Here is a 22,057-nt window from a genome sequence, read left to right on the forward strand (position 1 = left end):
CAGAGAGAGGCAGAGAGAGAAGCAGAGACATAGGCAGAGGGAGAACCAGGCTCCCTGCAGGGAGCCTGATGCGGGACTTGATCCTAGGACCCCAGGATCACGATCCGAGTCAAAGGCAGATGCTCAACCACTGAGCCACCCAGGCGCCCTATCTAAGGCCTTATTACAGGACTAATGACAATTACCATTACTTATGTTGAAAATGAAAACTATACAACAATAATAGCAAACAAAATTCAATGGCTACTGAACACATACTGGCTATCATTTATTGATATATGCCAGATAATAAATGAAATGCTTTCCATATATTATGTTAGTGCTCTAACAATTTCCTGCAACATAATAAATACCTTTATTTTGTTAATGAGAAAACTAAGGCTCAGGGAAGTTGAGTAACTTGGCTAGTCAGTTAGCTAGTAAGTGGTAGAATGAGGATATAAACTTGATCATTCCTATTTTAGATTTACAATGCAGAACTTACACACTTTTAAATATACTGTGTGTATTAAAAGTTTCTGTCAACTAGTTATGGATCATATTATATTTGTAAATTAAAATTACATTTGAAGGTCTCTCACTGTCAACTTAATATACAGGCTGCCAACATTTAATTGCATTAAATAGTAAAGATACTAAAATGAGAACAATGATGTTTCTATCTATTTTATACATATTCTCTGAACACATACACAGTGAGTATGGGCCCCTCTAGGTAAGAATGCCAAACATAATTTAATAGCTTATTCTCAAAAGAAATCTCTCTTGCTTTTTATGACAAACTAAACAACTGCTTCTAAACAGACTTAATTACCTGGATCCCAACAGTCAAGTATTGTTGTTAAAGCACTACGGAGGAGGTCAGTCCAAGCACTGTGACTCTTTTCTGCTCTGGCCATGGGAGAAGACAATATTCCTTTCAGAGCCTGTAGGGAAGCTGCAACAGTTGAAGGTAACTGGCCTCCAGGTAACTTCACAGCAGTTTCTCTGAGGACCCCAATTGTAAGGTATAATATAGTAGGGAGAATTGAGATGCTTCCTGTAAGATACATTTTTAAAAATACTCTGTGTTTCAGTCTATATATATAGTTCCTAAAATGAAATCATCAATGAATAAGACAATGTCCAAGATTTCTAGCTTTTAAGACATTTTTCAGAAAGGATTACAACTGTTAAGATAATTGAGGTAGCATTAAGATTTTTAAGATTGCATCAAGTTTTGATTATAATTGAAAATGTTATTTAAATTATGTCACAGTATTTTTTGTATCTTTTGGTGTCTTATTTGGTAGCTCACAAATGGCGAATTTATTTTTATTTTTTAGTGTGATAATATATGGGCAACACAAAATTCACAATTTTAACAATTTTAGATTGTACACAATGTTGTACAACCATCACCTATTATCCACTTGAATTTATTTATTTTTTTTTCCACTTGAATTTATTTCATAATAAATTCATTTTCTAAGGAATTTGTAGCACTCAGTACAAATTATTAAAAATTTCATGGTCATTAAGGAGTTGAAAAGTCAGTTATGATTAAAATGGAAGAGACTAAAACTAAAATGATAAATTTAATGTTCCCAGAGGCTACTCAGCAAAACTCTTCTAGTGTATTTTTATCCCAAATCTTCTGCTAGTCACTTTTTCTGCCATTTTGGTGCAAGGCAGTATGTGAGAATAAGGAATACAAGTTTTAATTCAAATCAAAGCTGAAAATGATGTTAAAAGTAAGATGGCACATATGCTGGTCAAGACATGTTTAAGCAAAAATATGCTTATCAATTAAGAAATCTATTAAGAAAAAAAAAGAAATCTATTAAGTACTGAGTGCCTATTACATACTAAATTTCCTAAGGGATACAGTATTTCATTGGAAACAAGACACGTTTGCATACATGTTTATCTTTTTGATATGTAACAACAAATTACAGATAATGCCTCTATATGATGCATTAAACCTATCTACATGTAGAAGCAACATTATACATACACATATATGCATACACACATGAAAAAACAAAACTTTATGACCTAGAGTTTTTAGGAAAGAATTTACAGATGACATAGGCCTCGAGATGAACTTCAAAGGAAGGCAAAATTTTAAAAGGGGAGAAGGGATGGGCCACTTCAGATCAAGTAACACCATGGACAATAGGGATAAGCATGAAGGCTTGTAGGTTAGACTCACACAAAAGGAATAAGGAAGAGCTAGTGACTAGCAAAGCCCTATGGAGCCTTAAATGCTCTTAGAAGTATGGCCTTGATTCCAAACTGAGGACAATCTTGTCATTACCAAGATAGGGAAAGTCCATTGGGTATTTTTTTTCCCCATTGGGTATTTTATACCAAAAAATGCCCAAGAGCTAAATCAGTGCCACTGACAGGTTAAAAAAACTGTCAACCAAAAAAGAGCATTATCCGTTGATAGTGCATGCTCTCTGCCTTCACCCTTTTAGTAAAACAAATTACTAGAATGCAGTGTTAATCTTAGAGGATTAAAAACATTACCCACCAAACCTTTGAGTCAGCATTAATTTAATGAGAAAGGGACTGGCAACCATTGTCTGCTTTATTTATTAAAACCATTTCTCTTTCTCCAGGGCAAGAAAATCAATCAAATACCACAGCATACCTTCAGGAGAGCACACGGCAGGAAGTTCAGAGAGGATAACTAACGCAGCTGACACCAATCTACTTCCATCCTCAGACAGCACCTGTGGCTTTGTAGCTTTTACTCCTGGGCTGCCTGTCAATTTAGGATTTAGTTCTGGAAGCTGTCTAACTAAAATGCATACACACAATTCCAGTGTTGCAAAAACCAAAGATTTCCCAGGCACAAGTCCTCCTGTGTCCTTTCCCTCTCCAAACTCTGGCAGGGTTTCCTTTTCGGCAGCCCCATCATCAACTAAAAGACAGAAAGAACAGTGTTGAATAAACACTTGTGTTTGCTCTGCTTTTGGTAGATGGTAATTTAGTCCATTTCTGTTGTAGATAAAATATTTAAATGGCTGAAGTCTTGGGTGTTAAAGACTGAAAGATAAAGTTATGGAGGTAAATGGAGTTGTCTTTATAATGATTTTTTTTTTCCAGTGGATCAAAAGAAATCCTTGGTAAACCTCTCAGCCTTAATATGTTGTCTGGTTAACACCTTGCCATTACGACTGTGAACCTGATAGGTCCAGCTCCAGGGCCTACCTTGTAATTTTAAATAGTGATAATGGCAAGCAGAAAGATAAGAACTGAGGTCCCTGATTTTTTTTTTTTTTTTTTAAATAAACTGCCACACTAGCTCAGGACCCACCTGCCTCTGGGGCTTTTTTTAGATCACAGTCCTTGTGTTTTAAAATCCACTATTAGATTGAGTTTTCTGTTATATGTAGTCAAATGTAATATTAAAAAAACTCATCAGTACCAAATTAGACTTACAAACAAGCAATTTAATCACTTTGCAAAACATAAGTCATTAAATGACTGTCACTAGTTATGGGGTACTTGGCTGGCTCCATCAGTGGAGAATAAAATTCTTGATCTCTGGTTTTAAGTTCAAGCCCCAAAACTGGGTATAGAGATTACTTAAATAAAAAAAACTTTAAAAAAACTGTCAGTAGTTCTTACATGTCAGTATCAGTAGTTCTTAGTAAACATTCATAGCTAAATTAAGTACTCAACCAGTATAAGGGATTTTTTTCCCTCCCCTTCTAGGATTTTGTTAGAATTCTCATTTTTCCAAGGAATAGTTTCACTACTGATAAAATAAATCCAGGCTAACATGTAGAGGTGGATGAAAGGACTTAAAGCCATACCTAGAGACGTTTCATTTGTGCTACACACAAAACATTATCAGAACAACGTAGACATATATGAATAACTTTTAAAAATGCTAATTAATTTGATTATAATAATATGATTAATTTTGCATTATGGGTTAACATTAATTTTGCATTATGGGTTAACATTCACCTTCTGCACTTCGTCTTTTTTCCTTGACATGTTCTTGAGCTGCACAGATAATCTGTCTTACCACTTCAAGTGAAGCCAATTGAATAGAGGGTGATTCTCGGGTCAAAATTACTCGATGTAGTACATTCAACAACTCGATGCCCAAATCCTATCATAGAAAACATTTAGGGGAAACTGTATTGGAAATCACATACCTTCTTTTTTAAAATATTAATATTAAATGCCATGAAAAAATTCAAAATGGGAATATAACAAATTGCTCACAAAACATAAAGGTGTAGGTACAACAAAGTTAGGTAACACTTTTTCCACTTCAAATTGACCCCAGACTGGTTTTTGTCCAATCTTGCAGAAGATGGCACTATGATAAAAGACCATTTTCCTAAAATGGGAAAATGGAAAGGGAAACTTCCAAAGCAAGATGAGAAATCTGGCTAAAGGAATGTGGTAAGCACTGCCATCTAGATTTCCAGATCTGTATTGAGGTTTCTAGCAATAACAAAAAATGACAGAGAGGGATGACATTAAAAGTGGTAAGTTAATAAGCATAGAATGGATATCTCTCTAAAGAAAACAACAACAACAACAACAACAACATCAACAACAACACTGGGACACCTGAGTGGCTCAGTTAAGTGTGTCTGCCTTCAGTTCAGGTCATGATCCTGGGATGGAGCCCCATGTTAGGCTCCCTGTTCAACAGGGAGTCTGCTTCTCCCTCTCCCTCTACTCCTCACCCCACTCATGCACACTTTGTCACTCTCTCTCAAATAAATAAACTCTTTAAAAAGAAGAATAAAAAGTTTAGAATTTATTCTAAAGTAAATTCAAGTCAGGGAGGATGCTGTTTAGTAATTTAAACCTAATAAAAACTAGTGTTAATAGGTTAAATTACAGTCTACATAGACAGAAAATCATAGTTGCTCTTAGGAAATAAGTTAAAGAAAGTGCCATACTTTCATAGTGATCCTATTATCATGGTCACAACTGGGTCAGATATTAGTGTCTGATTCCACCTATAGACTAGCCAGTAGTTTCTTTAAAAACCAGGAAGCAGAACTCAGCCAACAGGGATGCTCTGTAATAGACATAATAACTACGTGAACCAAGTAGATTCTCTCTTGAGAAAATGGAATATAAGATACAGATTATAGTATACAAAGAACAGAATACACTGAAGCCGCAAAATACAAAGAAGGAAGGCTATATGTAACTAGTGGCTACTATACCAGCCACTGCATTACAGCCCCTTCCTCTCATTGCTGAAAGTTCAACTACAGAATGGCAGTACTGAGTGGTCAGAGGCATGCCTGCTCCTAGATCAGTATAGTTGCTGACACCACTCTAGCCCTGAGAGATCTAGTCTTGCAGCAGTTTAGTTTTCTTTTTTTACTTCTCTGTGTTCGTGTTCTGTTTGCTGTAGTAACCTGAACATGTTTTTATTCCTGTTCCTTGAAAACTACATAAGCCTAATAACAAAAACCAAGAAATCACCTGATCACTGCCAATTTTAGATCTGGGCCAAGGAACATCTAGAAGGGCCTGTAAGGCATGTAAACAAGCAGTAATGCTTTCCATGGTTGCATCTGAGCGTAAGGAACACAGAAACTCCACACTTATTCCTGTAGAAAACAGAAAAAGAGAAGCTTCTTTGAGATTAATTTATCAAGTTAAGGAATTCATTTTATATTTAGATATGATAGACAATTAAGCTTAGCACAAAGGTAAAATAAAACACAATGAATTTAAGACTAAACAATTAAGACTAAACACCCTGGGTGGCTCAGCGGTTGAGTGCCTGCCTTTGGCCCAGGGTGGATCCTGGAGTCCCAGGATAAAGACCCACATCGGGCTCCCTACATGGAGCCTGCTTCACCCTCTGCCTGTGTCTCTGCCTCTCTCTCTCTCTCTGTGTATCTTTCATTAATAAATAAAGATCTTTTTAAAAAAAGATTAAGCAATAAAGCAAGTTTTTTAGTTGTTTTTATCAACTTGTACATGAAGAGTAATCTCAATCAGGCTTGTGCACTACAGTGTACTGCTATGAAATAGTTCAAAGATGCAAAAATTATAATAAAATTACACTAGAGAGCTTAATGTGTAGAGTTTTTTTATTAAAAAGAAAAATTGGGGGATCCCTGGGTGGCACAGCGGTTTGGCGCCTGCCTTTGGCCCAGGGCACGATCCTGGAGACCCGGGATCGAGTCCCACATCAGGCTCCCGGTGCATGGAGCCTGCTTCTCCCTCTACCTGTGTCTCTGCCTCTCTCTCTCTCTCTCTGTGACTATCATGAAAGAAAGAAAAGAAAGAAAGAAAAAGAAAAAGAAAAAGAAAAAGAAAAAGAAAAAGAAAAAGAAAAAGAAAAAGAAAAAGAAAGAAAAAGAAAGAGAAAAAGAAAAAGAAAAAGAAAAAGAAAAAGAAAAAGAAAAAGAAAAAGAAAAGAAAAGAAAAGAAAAGAAAAGAAAAGAAAAGAAAAGAAAAGAAAGAAAAATTGGGGGTGTCGGCCCTGGTGGCCCAGCGGTTTAGCGCTGCCTTCAGTGTGGGGTATGATCCTGGAGACCTGGGATCGAGTCCCACATCAGACTCACAGGATGGAGCCTGCTTCTCCCTCTGCCTGTCTCTGCCTCTCTGTGTCTGTCATGAATAAATAAAAAAAAAATTTTTTTTAAAGATATTTATTCATGAGAGACACAGAGGGAGAAGCAGAGACACAGGTAGAGAAAAAGCAGGCTCCCAGTGGGCAGCCTGATAAGGGACTTGATCCCAGGACCTCCAGGATCATGACTGAGCCAAAGGCAGACGTTCAACTACTGAGCTGTCCAGGAGTCCCTAAAAGAAATGTTTGTTGTTGTTGTTGTTTTGTTTTTTGGTAACCTGAATCTTTGATGTTTTATGTATATTGAAATTCAATTTCCCAACCTATAGTATAACACCCTGTACTTATCCTGACAGGTGCCCCCCTCAGTGCCCATCACCCAGTCACCCCATGCCCCTGCCCACCTCCCTTTCCCCAACCCTTTGTTCGTTTCCCAGAGTTAGGATTCTCATGGTTTGTCTCCCTCTCTAATTTTTCCCATTCATTTTCCCTCCTTCCCCTGATAATCCTTTCACTATATTATAATCTCCATATAAGTGAAACCATATAATGTTTGTCCTTCTCTGACTGACTTATTTCACTCAGCATAATCCTCTCCAGTTCCATCCACATTGAAGAAAATGGTGGGTATTTGTCCTTCTAATGGCTGAGTAATATTCCATTATATATATGGACTGCATCTTTTTTTTTTTTAAGATTTTATTTATTTATTCATGATAGACATAGAGAGTGAGAGGCAGAGACACAGGCAGAGGGAGAAGCAGGCGCCATGCCGGGAGCCTGACGTGGGACTCGACTGCAGGATTCCAGAATCACGCCCTGGGCCAACGGCGGGCGCCAAACCGCTGAGCCACCCACGGATCCCCTGGACCGCATCTTCTTTATCCATCATTCATCTTTCGATGGATACCGAGGCTCCTTCCACAGTTTGGCTATTGTGGGTATTGCTGTAATAAACATTGGGGTGCAGGTGTCCTGGTGTTTCACTGCATCTGTATCTTTGGGGTAAATCCCCAGTAGTGCAATTGCTGGGTGGTAGGTAGCTCTATTTTTAACTCTGAGGAACCTCCACACAGTTTTCCAGAGTGGTTAAAATAGGCCCCATGCCCAATGTGGGGCTTGAACTAATGACCCTGAGATTAACAGTCACATACTCTATCAATTGAGCCAGGCAGGTGCCCCAACATGTAGAGTTTCATAACTTTGTTCTTACTAAAATTTCTTGAATTTTTTTTAAAAGATTGTATTTATTTATTTGTGAGAGACACGGAAAGAGAGGCACAAACACAGGCAGAGGGAAAAGCAGGCTCCCCATGGGAAGCCCAAAGTGGGACTGGATCCTAGGGTCCCGAGATCACGCTCTAAGCTAAAGGCAGATGCTCAACCATTGAGCCACGCAGGCGTCCCTAAAATTTCTTGAATTTATTGAGTGAATATTATGGATCAAGCACTGCAATCTTTACATATACCATTTCATTTCATTTCATTCTCACAATACCTGAGGAAGCAGGCACTTTTTTTTTTTTTAAGATTTTTATTTTTAAGTAATCTTTATACCCAAGGTGGGGCTTGAACTTAAAACCCTGAGTTGAGATAAAGAGTCACATGCTCCATGGTATTATTAACACTCTTTTTGACAGGGAGATGAGCACATAGAGCTTAAGTTACTTAATTTGTTCAATGTCAATTACAATGGGGTACATCAAGAATTTAAACTGAGGTAGTAAAACTGCATAGCTTATGCTCATAGTAACTGCCATCCTTCACTCTATAAGTTTGTTTTTATTTATTTTTTATTTTTTTAAAGAGTTTATTTATTTATTCATGAGAATACACAGAGAGGAGAGAGAGAGAGGCAGAGACACAGGCAGAGGGAGAAGCAGGCTCCATGCAGGGAGCCCGACATGGGATTCGATCCAGGGTCTCCAGGATCAGGCCCTGGGCTATAGGCGGCGCTCAACCACTGAGCCATCAGGGCCGCCCTGTAAGTTTGTTTTTAAAAAGCTCCTGTCTCAAGGCAAATGGAAACAAAATTTTAATATACTCAACGATATAGGAAATGTGGTCATGTCTGGTCTGACAAATAATAACAGAAGTTCTGTGAACCACAAAGTTTATTTAATTTAATCTTTTACCTCTGTAACCCTTATATTTCATTTAATCGATAATTTCTTTATAGGTAGTGATCTAAATGGGTTGTTTTCTAAGAACTAGGTAAAATATGAAAAACATTTCTTTCACTTATTCTAGAAATTCACTCTTAGATATTTGACTTTATTTATTTTTTAATATATTTCACTTTAAAAATGAAATTTTGGGAAAGCCAAAGAATGGGTTAAACTTCATAATCTAAAAATTTCATCTCTTTGACTTTAAATATTTGCTTGCAATTTTGTACCTTGAATATATTTTCTTGAACCTTGCAATCCTTGAAAATGCAGGTAGGAGGCAGGAGGTGGGATGGGGTTTACAGGAGGAGTCAGTATACCAATATACTTAGTATATTTGTATTTTTTAATATAGAGAGAAAGAAATTTAAAAAATTTATAGACACCACACGAACCTTTAAAAATTGTGTGGAAAAAACTAGGATTGTCTTACAATTCCTATAATTCATTCAACATGATGCTAAAGCCAGCTTGTAATGGGATTCCAGACTTAATGAAATCTTCAATTTTGTAAATTACTCAATTATACTCAATTATATCAAGGTTATCACTAACACCTAACAAAGATGAAATAATAACCACCAAGAGCTGATAGGCAGTGAGGCACATTTCAAGAAAAACTCTATACGGTTGGAAGCTTGTTAGCTCTTTTACTGACCTAAAATAAGATGGAATCTATCAGTGCAGACATCTTCCGGGGACTTAACTGTAGCTCCAGATGATGAACCCTGACACATGGAAGTTGGTGTTACAGGTCTTGAAAGATGAGCTGCTTCTTCATCCGGATCAGCAACAACAAAACCTGTGCTGGTAAGCCACAATGCTGTAGCATGCAGGATAAGCGCCCAGGAGTTGTAATAATGTAATTTTGCATTTTCACTAGTCTCTGCTGTGTAGAAAGCACCACCTACAAAAAAGCAGCAGCAGTTTCAGGAGGAAGAAAAGAGATTAGTTCCCACTATGTTTTCTCTCTTCTCTATTACACGATAACAGACCATTCCCATTATCCCAAAGTTCCTTTATGGAATTTACATGTGACGTGTGTTTGAAACAAATGTGCTGATATCCATTTACTTATTTAAAAGATTAACATTAACATTTTGCCTTCCTAAAAAACAAACAACAAAAGAAACACAAACATTTTGCCTTCTTAAATCATTTATTTATTTTAAAAAAACAACAAAACCCTAAAACTTTGTTATACCATTAATTCTATCCCTTCTGTAATCACTTTCCTCAAGTCAGTGAGTCACTGCCACAATAGATGCTTGTATTCATAATAGATGTTTACAATAGATGTTTATATTCATAAATAACATGCGCTATTATTTTAACTTTTTAAAAGGCATCATATGGTAACCTTTTTGAACTTGTGTTTTTCATCGAATTTTTTTTTGAGATTTACTTATGTTGCTTTATGTCTATCATTCACTAGTAGCTGACATACTGTGCCAATGAATCAATTTATTTCCATTTTGATGCTACTGAAAAAGTACAATGAACACTCTTTATCTCTCTGTGTATAATTCCAGTTAAATTTTTAATAGAAGTTGTCAGGTCGACCTGAAATTCATATCCAAGAGGAAAAAAAAGGGAATTTTGGAATAACAGGAAGAGTAAAAGTGGCTACCAAATATCTAATCCAAAAAATGCAGATTAATAACTGACTACAAAATTAGATGCCTATTCCATTCACACACACAAAATCTAGTTGCACTAAAGCCCAAATTGTAAAGTATAAAATTGTAACACTTCTAGGTCTTTATGATCTTAAAAAAAACCCCACTTATCAGGTATTATAAAAAACCACAAACCATAAATGACTGATTACACTAACTTTAGAAAGATAAAAGAATAAGCTATAGACTTGGAAGGCACATAATCACAAAATAATAATAATACCGAAATTATAGAAGGGATTAACAATTCAGTAAAATCATGACAAATACCAAGTAGAAAATGGACAAAGATTATGACTAGGTGACTGATGGAAGAATAAACTTAGCACATAAACCTATGAAATTATTATTATTTTTTATTTTATTTATTCATGAGAGACACAGAGAGAGAGAGAGAGAGGCAGAGACACAGGCAGAGGGAGAAGCAGGCTCCATGCAGGGAGCCTGACATGGGACTCGATCCCGGGACTCCAGGATCACGCCCTGGGCCAAAGGCAGGCACGAAACCGCTGAGCCACCCAGGCGCCCCCAGCACATAAACCTATGAAAAAAGGTTTTCAATATACAAAATAACAAAATAAAACAACGAAAAACTACTTCATATCCACCTAATGGACAGAAATTATTAAGCGTGACAACATACAATGGTAGAAGATGTAGTGAAACAGAAACATGCTATTGGTGGGCATATAAATGGTTATAACTGCTTTGGAGAGCAATCTGGCAGTATCTTATAAGGTAAGATGTGCATGCCTTATTACCTAGCAGGTCAACTTCAGGGGTACCATCCTGAAGCAATTCTCACATGTTTATTCTATCTATAAATGGAAGTTATTATAGGGAAAATGTTTCAGATAAACATTACCTACTAAAGGATAAATTCTGAAAAAAGTTACTGATTGTCACTCTAAGAATTATGTACATATTTTACAAACTCCTTACCTTCAACAGGAAGTTGGGAGGCAAATTCTGAAGGCAAAGTTAAGAGAGCAAAATCCTGAAGTGCAGCAAGCCAGAGCCTACTCAGTGTGCTCAGGTCTGTGTGGACTAAGTCAAGCAGTCCATCTGTTGAATGTGGCCCATTTCTGACACTCTCTTCTGAACAGGGGATAGTCTTCAAAGGTTGTCTGTGGCTTTTATGTCTTTCTACAGCAATTATGTAGACCTGTGACAGGGTTAATTTGTAAATAGGAAGATCTTGTACCCATAATAAGGTGCTGTAATATTTTCATCTTGCTCAGGAGACAGACCTTACCTTTGAGCATACTAGATTTCAAATGCACTCTGATACCAAGATGGTATACACATGTAACCACACATACAAACAGGAGTAGAGAGATCCACAAATATTCCCTCAATGAGATGCATTATGGATAGCAAATACTTGACAAATATGCTACCGTTCTGCACTTTTATATCCTTGACAGCTCTAACTAAATGATCACAACATTCTTTCCACTAAACCTCGTTGTAGCCCTATAATCCACCTCAACATATGGCTTCAGGGTCCATTTCTGAACTGCGATAAGCTGAAATACAGAAAATATTTTCTATTTCAAAGTCAGTACTAAATTACTACAAAAAGTTTACATAAATAGATTGAACATGGATTATTTATAGGACTACAGAATGTAAGTATTCAACAGAGGAACAGAGGATACAGCATTTACTATCCCTTTAACTCTAAAATTCAAAACACTGAAAAGTAATTTCAATCTGGTAGCAAACTAGATTGAATTTACGTTCAATGTTTATGTTTAATGTTTATGTTCACTGTTTATGTTTATGTTCAATGTTATGTTAATTTATGTTTATGTAGGTTATTTATAATTTCTATTCAACATAATGTGAATATTCAAACATTTTACTACAGATATATTAATGTGCTTGATTACAGATTCTGTGATATTGCCTCAATTTCCTGGAGGGATGTATGAAATATGCATTGTGTTACTTTTCAAAAATTCCCCAAATTCTGACTTCCAAATAATCTGACTCCAAAGACATTAGATAGCAGATTATAGACCTCAATTATACACAAACTTTTGGTCAGTCATTATTTTTACTGAGGAGGAAATGGGAGATAATGGGCTTAAGCAGGAGCCCAGAGATTTAAGTTATTATAAAAAACACTATATAAGTAGAGAATTATTTATACAATAGGTTACAAAGATTAGAAATTTTTTTTGCTCTACTAAAAGCAAATGTTTAAAAGCATACAGTGTTGACTATTAGAGTGCATGTAAGTTCCAGCTTACTAAATCTAGGCAGAACTATTTCCTAACCAAGGTTTGTCAAACCTAAATAATGACAAAAATAGACTCCAATTTTGAGGTTTTAATTTGCTTTAATGGAGAAAATGCTTTCTTACATATTGGTTAATTCTCTCAGTCGCAATCTGAGGCTACGTATCTTCACTAAAATGATACATAAGGGCAGCCCGGGTGGCTCAGCAGTTTAGCACCACCTTCAGCCCAGGGCGTGATCCTAGAGACCCGAGATCGAGTCCCACCGTTGGGCTCCCTGGATGGAGCCTGCTTCTCTCTCTGCCTGTGTCTCTGCCTCTCTCTCTGTCTCTAATAAATAAATAAAATCTAAAATAAAATAAAATAAAAAAATAAAATAAAATAAAATAAAATAAAATAAAATAAATAAAATAAAATAAAATAAAATAAAATAAAATAAAATAAATAAAATAAAATAAAATAAAATAAAATAAAAAAATAAAATAAAATAAAATAAAATAAAATAAAATAAAATAAAATAAAAAATAAAATAAAATAAAATAAAATAAAATAAAAACAGAACTGAAGCTGGCTAGTGTGGGAACTGCTGAAGCTCCAATGGTGGGTATATATGAATGTATTATATTATTCTATCTACTTTCATATAAGCTCAAACATTTTCATAGTAAACTTAAAAATTATGTACCTTTCTTCCTGATTAAAAAAAGTAGACAAACATTTTCCTGCAATATTTCATTAATTTTGGAAAATGACTTATTTTATATTCAAAAGTCACTGTATGAAAGAACACTAAAAAAAAAATACACTGACATATGTGTGTAGAATTGATACGACATACAAACAAACCCCATTTCCAAAAGTTGATTTCCATTGGTTATTATAGTCTCTCTGGCTCATGGCTACCCCTTCTTAAAGTAGCAGGTAATTTAAACAATGAAGAATGTCTTAGAATGCTTGGCTAAAAAAAATTAATTAACATATAAAGAAATCTCATGTTGAAAGCCTTTTGTTAACCTTAAAAATGGACTTAGTTGTGTTTAAAATAGTTAATTTCAGTTTTTAGCCTATGGTCTTTATTAACAACTTCTAAAATTCCAGTTATAAATGGAGAAGCACTAACCTCTGCCCAGGCTTTCAGCACAGCTAAGATCTCCATGGTAGAAGCGCTTTCATTATATAAGTGACTCAGAGCCTCTTTTCCAGCCTGTATTTTTGTTAATGATGAAACAAGCAACTGATGAACTCTTCGTAAATCATTAAGGTCACTTACAACTCCACTTGCTATCCAGGCACTGCAAACCTGGTTTTTAAGAAAATCAAAAGTTACATTTAAAAATTATAGATGCCTCCTCTGTGAGTTCAGCAGAGTTCAGCCATATCTTAGGAATCTAGACACTGAAATCATCTTGCTGTAAGGAAACCCAACAGATCCTACTGATAACGCCAGGCAAAAGCCAGGATTTCAAAAGGGAACAAAGTCTAAGGTTGAAGCAAGGAAACCAGTGCCAACAAGTATATAAATCAAAGAGTTTCAGATGTTATTAATATGGAGAAATGAAGCCATGAAAGGTACCACTTTCATAAATGTTTGGATTTACATTTGAACTAAATCTTCAATCTTGATTATTTCATCTTACTATTTTTTTTAATTTTTTTATTTATTTTATTTTTTTAATTTTTTTTAAAAGTTTATTTATGATAGTCACAGAGAGAGAGAGAGAGAGAGAGAGAGAGAGAGAGAGAGAGGCAGAGACATAGGCAGAGGGAGAAGCAGGCTCCATGCTCCGGGAGCCCGACGTGGGATTCGATCCCGGGTCTCCAGGATCGCGCCCTGGGCCAAAGGCAGGTGCTAAACCGCTGCGCCACCCAGGGATCCCCTTCATCTTACTACTGTAAAAGCAGTGATGTTGGTTAATTAATATAACTGTTGAAAGATAAATAACTTAATTATCAGAGGCTGTCTGGTTTTCTTGGATGTCACAGTATTTCTCTTTTTCTAGAGAAAATTAATTTTTCATCTTCCATCTATTTATTCAGTTCCTGTCTCATTTCACAAAATATTTTAGTGGCTTAAGGCAAGAGCACAAATAATGAAGTGATAATAGAGACTTGGCACAACATTTATTTATTTATTTGAGAGACAGCAAGAGCACACGCACACTCGCAAGAGAGCATGGGCACGTGGAGGAGGGGGAAAGGGAGAGAGTCTTAAGTAGACTCCATGCTGAGTGTGGAAGCCGATGAGGGGCTCAATTCCATGACCCTGAGATTACTACTGGAGCCGAAACCAAGAGTTAGATGCTTAACCAACTGTGCCACCCAGATCCCCTCAGTATGAGATTTAATATAGCTCTTTGAATATTCAAGGTATGAAACATATCCTAAACACAAGTGAATAAAATAAAGTTGAAAGAACGGACTAAAGTTAAGTTTATTCCATTATGTTTATAAATAATTCAATTCAAGCCAGTTCTGCTTTTAATTACTGCAGGTCATTTAGGGCTGGATATTGAGTGTTTGATAATCATTCCTAGAAAAGTAATATTTTTTAAATCCATCACTGGTTAAATAAATTATGACATAGCCAACACTGGATTACCATGCTGTTACACAGAAGGAGGGGGAAATTCTCTAAATTTAAAAAGTAAAGGAAAAGGAGCAGCTGAGAATGAATGGTTTGACAACTGTAATGTAGAACCCTTGCTATCAAATACAAACTGGAGAATTGCATAAGAGAGGGTTTTACTTCTTAAGCTTTGTCTTTTTAACCATTTACCTGACATGCTTTGGCAGTGACATCAGGTGGCGTCTCTGAAGTGAAGGCTGGCCTAAGTGCAGCTCCTACCTGGCAACAAGATATGAAATATCAAGCATCACTAAGTAAAATAATACAAACTCTTTTTAATATTATTTTAAAAATTTAAAATTATTTGTTTATAATAGGTATTCCAGACACCGATTATTTTTGACTGTCCAGTATATCTTCTTTTAGATAAGAACACCTCAATTTTCCTTTGGGGAACCTTTTCTCTCATTCACTCTTTGCCCATATTGTTGCTACAGAGCTGGAGAGCACTGCCTGACTCCAGAGACCCAAGCAGGGGTAATCAAAGGTCTCCTGAAGACATTTGCTGGGAGTACTGGGACAGAAGCACAGACTCTTTTTAAGACTGGGTGCTAAGAACGGGGATGCCTGGGTGGCTCAGTCCGTTAAGTGTCTGCCTTTGGCCCAGGTCATGATCTCAGGGTCCTGGGATCAAGTCCAGCTTTGGGCTCCCTGCTCAGCAGGGAGTCTGCTTGTCCTTCTCTCTCTGCCCCTCTCCACTGTTTGTGCTCGCTTTCTCAGATATATAAATAAAAATTAAAAAAAAAAAAAAGATGGTGCTAAGAGAGCCATCTTGATACCACTTGGAGAGAGCAAACTCGAGAATAAAGCCAGTGTAGAGGAAAGCAGAGCCAACTGAGATTCTTGAAAACAATTTTCCTTTTCAGCTTAAGTGAGCTGTAATTATATTTCTATCATGTGCAGTTGTTTTTTTAAAGCAAGTCCTATAGCCAGCTCAAACTCACTATCCTGAGATCAACAGTCCCTTACTGAGCCAGCCAGGCACTCCTCATTTGCAATTTTACCATGGCTAAAAATATGAGAACTGAAATGAGAGTTGAATTGTAACATTTCATTTGAATGTGATACTTCTATGTAACTCCAAGCCCTTTCTTTTGCTTTCTTCCAGAGCATACATGGGCATTTCCTGCTGGGAAGATGTGTTGGAAACTGCTAACTGGTGAACTGCTCCTGTCTCTCTTTACTGCTAGCTGACAGAAGCTGCCACTGAATCATAATGAGAGGTAGGAAAGGATGAATGCTACTGGAGGATTACATGTGATGTGTGTGATGGAACATTTGATGATTCTGTTATCTTTCTTGTTCTTCCTACATTGCTCAATGCCCAGTAAAACATCAGTTAAAATGATTACAGAACTAGTAATAGAAGGCTGAATTCTTTTCTAAGCTGAGAGAGAAAAAAAAAAAAAAGGTTACATTTATTTCAGGAATGATTTTAAGGTAAGACATGCATGTAGGCTAAATGGAATATTTAGTAATGATTTAATGTTATTTTAAGAATATTCAGACATTTTGTAAAGAGTTGAATTAGCAAAGTCCTTTATTCCCCCAAATTACCAAGAAAGTTTTAATTATTAACCTTTAACCTTATAAAAGACCTGTTTTAGGTACCATTTTGCTTTTACTTGAAGATTTCTTCTTCACACATATTTTTCTATGTACTGATTATACTGGTGATATATTAGCAGAGATATATACTCATTTATGTATTAAAAAGTGACATGCCAATTAGTTTCACAGACTTTTTATCCCAAGTGTTTAAAAATAAAATTCTCTAACCGAAAGTGCTTACATTGGCTTGATACTGTTCCAGAATCACATGACCTGGAAACTCTGGTTCTGGAATAGCTGCAAATCGCCGAATAACAACTAATAGTGTTTCAAGGCCAGAAAGTCGGAGCTGGTCACTGTGATCTGTGGCAGCCATAAAGGCCATGCGAATTAAGTCGGCAAGATGTAGCACCAAAAAGTCATCTACAAGATTAAAAAAGTCTTATCAAGAAAAAGCATATGCTGGAACTAAGATTTACATTAAATGATCATTTCTCTTCCTTATAATTTCAGACTTTTTTAGACTTGCTTTTAAATACCTCTGATTTGATTTACTATTTCGTTGTACTGTTTGTTAAATACAGACTTTAAAGCTGGATTTGCTGCACTACTGCAAATAATCACACACAAAAAACTCCCAAGGCAAACAATTATGCAGCTATTCAAAAACCAAAGGCAAAATTAGCATCCTTTAAAAGAGTGCTAACAGTACCTTCAATAAAAACTTTTTTCAGACTTTCTGATAAAAGCACTTTAGAAGTATTTAGGAAACTTTGGGTGCTGATGAGTTAGGCAGTAATTAGATAGTATAACAGTAATTACATCAAGTTGAATCTGAAAGACTTCAATGTTCCTTTTGAAAAAGTTTTATGTGGTTATTTAAATGGATTAGGTTATGTTATTTCTGTATGTCTTAGTGCACCTACAAATGATATGAATATAAAAAATATTTGTAGCTATGAAATTATAAACGAGCATTCCTTTCATTCCTACAATACATTCTTTGGTATAATAATTCTACTGGGGAGAGCCATAGGACAATCACTTAACAATATTCCAATGATAAAATGTTCAGGGGTACAACTACCTTTACTAAAATATACCTGGGACTAATTTTAATAAGAATGTTATAGATCACAACAGAGAGACCAACTCATCTTAGTAAGTGCCAATTACAATTTTAATTGGGAAGAAAGGAATCAATAAGCATCTATTATGTACTAGTTTTATACCTGTCAGTATCTAGAATGGTACTCATCATAAATAGAGACTTAAGAACTACTTGTTTGAAAAATCATTAAAACAGAGATATCTAATTCATATTCCCACACTGGCAATAGTAACATCTTGCTATATAATTCTTTTGTCTGGTAAAAAAGAATCATGAAACCAAAATAATCTATAAGCAAAATTACTGTAAGTTAGAATTCAGAAAATAAATTTTGAGTGTTAGCTAATGTATGTACTACTTTCTAAGAACAGGATTATTCTCTATAAACTTGTCACATACAAGTCCATTAAACAAAAGTGAATAACTTAAGAAGCTAAATCACTGAAAATGTGTATAAGCATTAAAATTATGCTAGCTTCAAAGATTATGCAAATATTATAGTCAAATTTCATAATTTCAAAGAATACAAACTACTTTCTAGTTGTATTTTTTAAATTAATATTAAAAACATAAGCAGACAACATTTCTATGTACATACTCTGGTTTTTTCATTTTTATGCCACTTACTTCTTGAATCCCTTTTTTTCATTTCTTGTGCTAAAGCAATGTCAAAATGTGCGCTGTGTGCATTCTCACACTGGTTAATTATCCTACAGACACATTCGGCAGCAAAGACTCTAGTAGCCCAACGAGGATTGGTGAAAGGAAAAGACTTGTCATCATTTCCAGTGGTCAGAACTGAAGCATCATCCCCTTTATCTCCTTCCTCTTCTTGCATTGTATCCACACAAGTCACAGTTGTAAAATCTTTCATCAAGGGATAATATATGTAATTACATCAAATATAAGATATATTTATAAAGTAACACAAATGATTTCAAATTCATACTAGAATTGCTGATCAATCAAACATCTTTAACAATGTAAAATAACCACATAAAATACAAACTAATTACATCTAATAACTACAGACAACAGTGGTATCTAAAAAATGCTGTTGGGATCTCTGGGTGGCGCAGCGGTTTGGCGCCTGCCTTTGGCCCAGGGCGCGATCCTGGAGACCCGGGATCGAGTCCCACATTGGGCTCCTGGTGCATGGAGCCTGCTTCTCCCTCTGCCTGTGTCTCTGCCTCTCTCTCTCTCTCTCTCTATCATAAAAATAAAAAAATAAAAAAATAAAAAAAAATGCTGTTAAGAAATGTTCTAGGTCAAAGTGATAAAGTTGTTGATTATACTCAAAGCGAAAAACAAAACATGGTAATACAGATATGATGCTAAATACTAGGATAATTATTAGTCCCCTATATAGATAGTTACTTAAGGAACCTCAAAATTCTCTGGCATGGAGCACGGTGGTTACACTAAGGAGGTTATTTTAACAGTAGGGCCTTGAACAGATAAAAGGTTCTCGAACCCACTGAAAATGTCCGAAAATATTTTTCTTAGGATAGACTCATTGCTGTCATTTATAGTTTCATAATGTCCAAACGGCCAGAGCCAGTGAGTGAGCATTTTTATTTTTTAGATAGATAGAGCTCACACGCACATACATGTGTGGGTGAGGGGGCAGATAGAGAAGGAGAGAGAGAATCCCAAGCAGGCTCCTTGCTTGGTCAGTAACACAGGGCCCAACACAGGGCTGGATCTCACAACCCTGGGATCATGACCTGAACTGAAATCAAGAATCATGCTCAATAGACTGAGCTGTCCAGGTGCCCTTATTTCCTCTTCATATTAACTTATTAACTTAACTAATGCTATAAAAAAGCAACATTTTTTCCCTTAAATCATCTTGTATATGAACATTTTTTGAATGTGTTATGAAAGCGAATATGTCACAAAATTATGGCAAAGTCCTGTCTTAAGACTAAGATAATAAACAATATAGACTGAAATGTGTGTTTTCCTAATAAGAAGGGATATAGCCAAACTACAAAGGATAAAGAACAAATGGCAAAATAAAATTGAACAAGTAAGCGCAAGAAGTATGATGTAGAAGTATAAAAAAACAACAGGTGAGACACCAGAGAAGTAATCAACCTGTCTATCTAGGTACATAATAGATTTTCTTTCAAAGAAGTCCTTGTAAGTCTCAAAAAAAAAAAAAAAAAAAAAAAAAAAAAAAAAAAACAAAGAAGTCCTTGTAAGTCTCAAGTAGTGGTGATAGAAGAGAGTCTTTTAACAGAGGGAAACATATGATGATTCATAACAGAGTTGAAAGAATGAATATAAATCAGTGGAAGAGAATAGGACCAAGGTAGACAGTGGAGAATATTAAAAAAAAAATTTTTTTAAATACCTTGCTTCCTTTCACATAATTCAGATACATATTAAATTATAAGGCTTGGGTAACTAATTTTAAGCGCTAATTTTAATACAGTAGGAAGCTGGATTTTATTATTTTAAAGATTTTATTTATTTGAGAGAGAGCGAGAATATGAGCAGTGGGAGGAACAGAGGGAGAAGGACAAGCAAACGGCACTGAACACAGAGCCTGATGTGGGGCTCGATCTCACAACCCTGGTATCATGCGTCACTGGAATCAAAATCAAGAGTGGCACACTTAACTGACTGAGCCACTCAGTTGCCCCAAAAGCCAGATTTTAAAGTGAGGTAGGGTAAGGTCTGAATACATCTGTTGTGTTTTGGGGCAAATTACCTAGCCTCTCCAAGTCTGTTTTCTCTTGTGTAAAATGGGATAATACTGCCTATTCATTGGATGGTTAAAGGATTAAATCAGACAAAGTATGTATAGTACTTGGAACAGAACTGATCTTTCTCCTTTCTTCCTCTCATTTACTTTCTCTTACTCCAAAGATATAAATTTGAAAGACTATAATACACTTTCTCACTAACAAGTATCTTATACTGACAAAAACATTAGGAAATAACACTATTTTCTAACCCTGTTTAAAATCAATATTACTGAGTGTATAGGAACTTGCTTGCTCAAAATGTAACTTTTGATGATTTTTCTATTAAGTGGATTTGATGCGATCTCTCAAATATTATGTATGAAAACAAATGATGCGGCTACTCTAAGTCATGTCATCACTTTTGCACTTTTAGCTTGTTTTATACAAGGAAGTCATAAAGATAATCAGAAGAATAAAAAAAACCACAGGCATAATTGTTAGATGTAAACACTACTGTTTACATCTTTTTTTTTTTTTTTTAAGATTTTATTTACTTATTCATGAGACACAGAAAGAGAGGCAGAGACACAGGCAGAGGGAGGAGAAGCAGGCTCCATGTGGGCTCAACCACTGAGCCACTTAGGCATCCCTAAACACTAGAATCTTCATTTGAAAAAAGCAAAAGCAATTAAAATCCAAATACTCAGACAAAATTGATGAATTGTCACCAGCAAATAATTTTATATATTATTTTCATTTTCAATTTTATTCCAAACGGTAACCATCAATACTTACCAGCTGATGCAGCAAGTACATCTTTACAAAGCTTTAACCAGAAGGAGAGCTTATCCACTGCCATAGATGTAAGCATATGATTTAAAGTCTCTTTGATATCATGGCATAACTTCTGGTCTGTTTCTTTATCTAGTAAGGTCAATAATGCCCCTTCAAGGCCCACTTCTCTGATGTTAGCATCTGACAAGAAGAAAATCGATGATCTAAGTAATACAGAAAACAAAACTGCCATATGAGAAGCACACATATTCAAAAGCTATTAAAATATTACATGCAAATATTCTCACTGCAAAGTAATGAAGCACCTCAAAGGAGAAACATAAGCCTTGGTTTAGCATCTACTTCCTCTAATTCTGAAAGTGCCAAAAGAGCAAATAAATTTTCTCTTGAAAATTTAACTTTTTTAGCATTTATGAAAGCATCTAGATTCTAAATATTATGCTACTATTACACTATTTTGAAAGAGAAATTATCTTTTTTTTTTTTAAAGGATTTTATTTATTCATGAGAGACAGAGAGAGAGAGAGAGAGAGGAACAGACACAGGCAGAGGGAGAAGCAGGCTCCATGCAGGAAGCCCGATGTGGGACTTGATCCCGGGTGTCCAGGACCAGGCCCTGGGCT

At 35.7% G+C, this 22,057-nt stretch overlaps 1 protein-coding gene across 12 annotated transcripts in view; it reads right to left on the reverse strand.

Annotated features, from left to right (window-relative positions):
* Positions 1-22,057, reverse strand: part of HEATR5A (HEAT repeat containing 5A) — a 112,156-nt gene that overhangs the window by 17,024 nt on the left and 73,075 nt on the right. For 11 of the 12 annotated variants that reach the window (XR_013385950.1, XM_077908944.1, XM_077908950.1 and 8 more), the window contains 11 exons: positions 21,435-21,614; positions 18,571-18,810; positions 17,074-17,255; positions 15,432-15,500; positions 13,776-13,955; positions 11,352-11,574; positions 9,389-9,637; positions 5,461-5,588; positions 3,967-4,114; positions 2,639-2,911; positions 815-1,039 (listed from right to left, as the gene is read on the reverse strand). Coding sequence is in view for 11 of the 12 variants with exons in the window: in XM_077908944.1 (XP_077765070.1) it covers positions 815-1,039; positions 2,639-2,911; positions 3,967-4,114; positions 5,461-5,588; positions 9,389-9,637; positions 11,352-11,574; positions 13,776-13,955; positions 15,432-15,500; positions 17,074-17,255; positions 18,571-18,810; positions 21,435-21,614 (2,097 nt within the window). In the remaining variant the exon portion in view is untranslated. Of the gene's footprint in view, positions 1-814; positions 1,040-2,638; positions 2,912-3,966; positions 4,115-5,460; positions 5,589-9,388; positions 9,638-11,351; positions 11,575-13,775; positions 13,956-15,431; positions 15,501-17,073; positions 17,256-18,570; positions 18,811-21,434; positions 21,615-22,057 lie in introns of those variants that run through there. The other variant, XM_077908951.1, reaches the window with a different exon arrangement.

Source organism: Canis aureus, chromosome 9 (genome assembly GCF_053574225.1).
Source record: "Canis aureus isolate CA01 chromosome 9, VMU_Caureus_v.1.0, whole genome shotgun sequence".
Classification (NCBI taxonomy): Eukaryota; Metazoa; Chordata; class Mammalia; order Carnivora; family Canidae; genus Canis; species Canis aureus.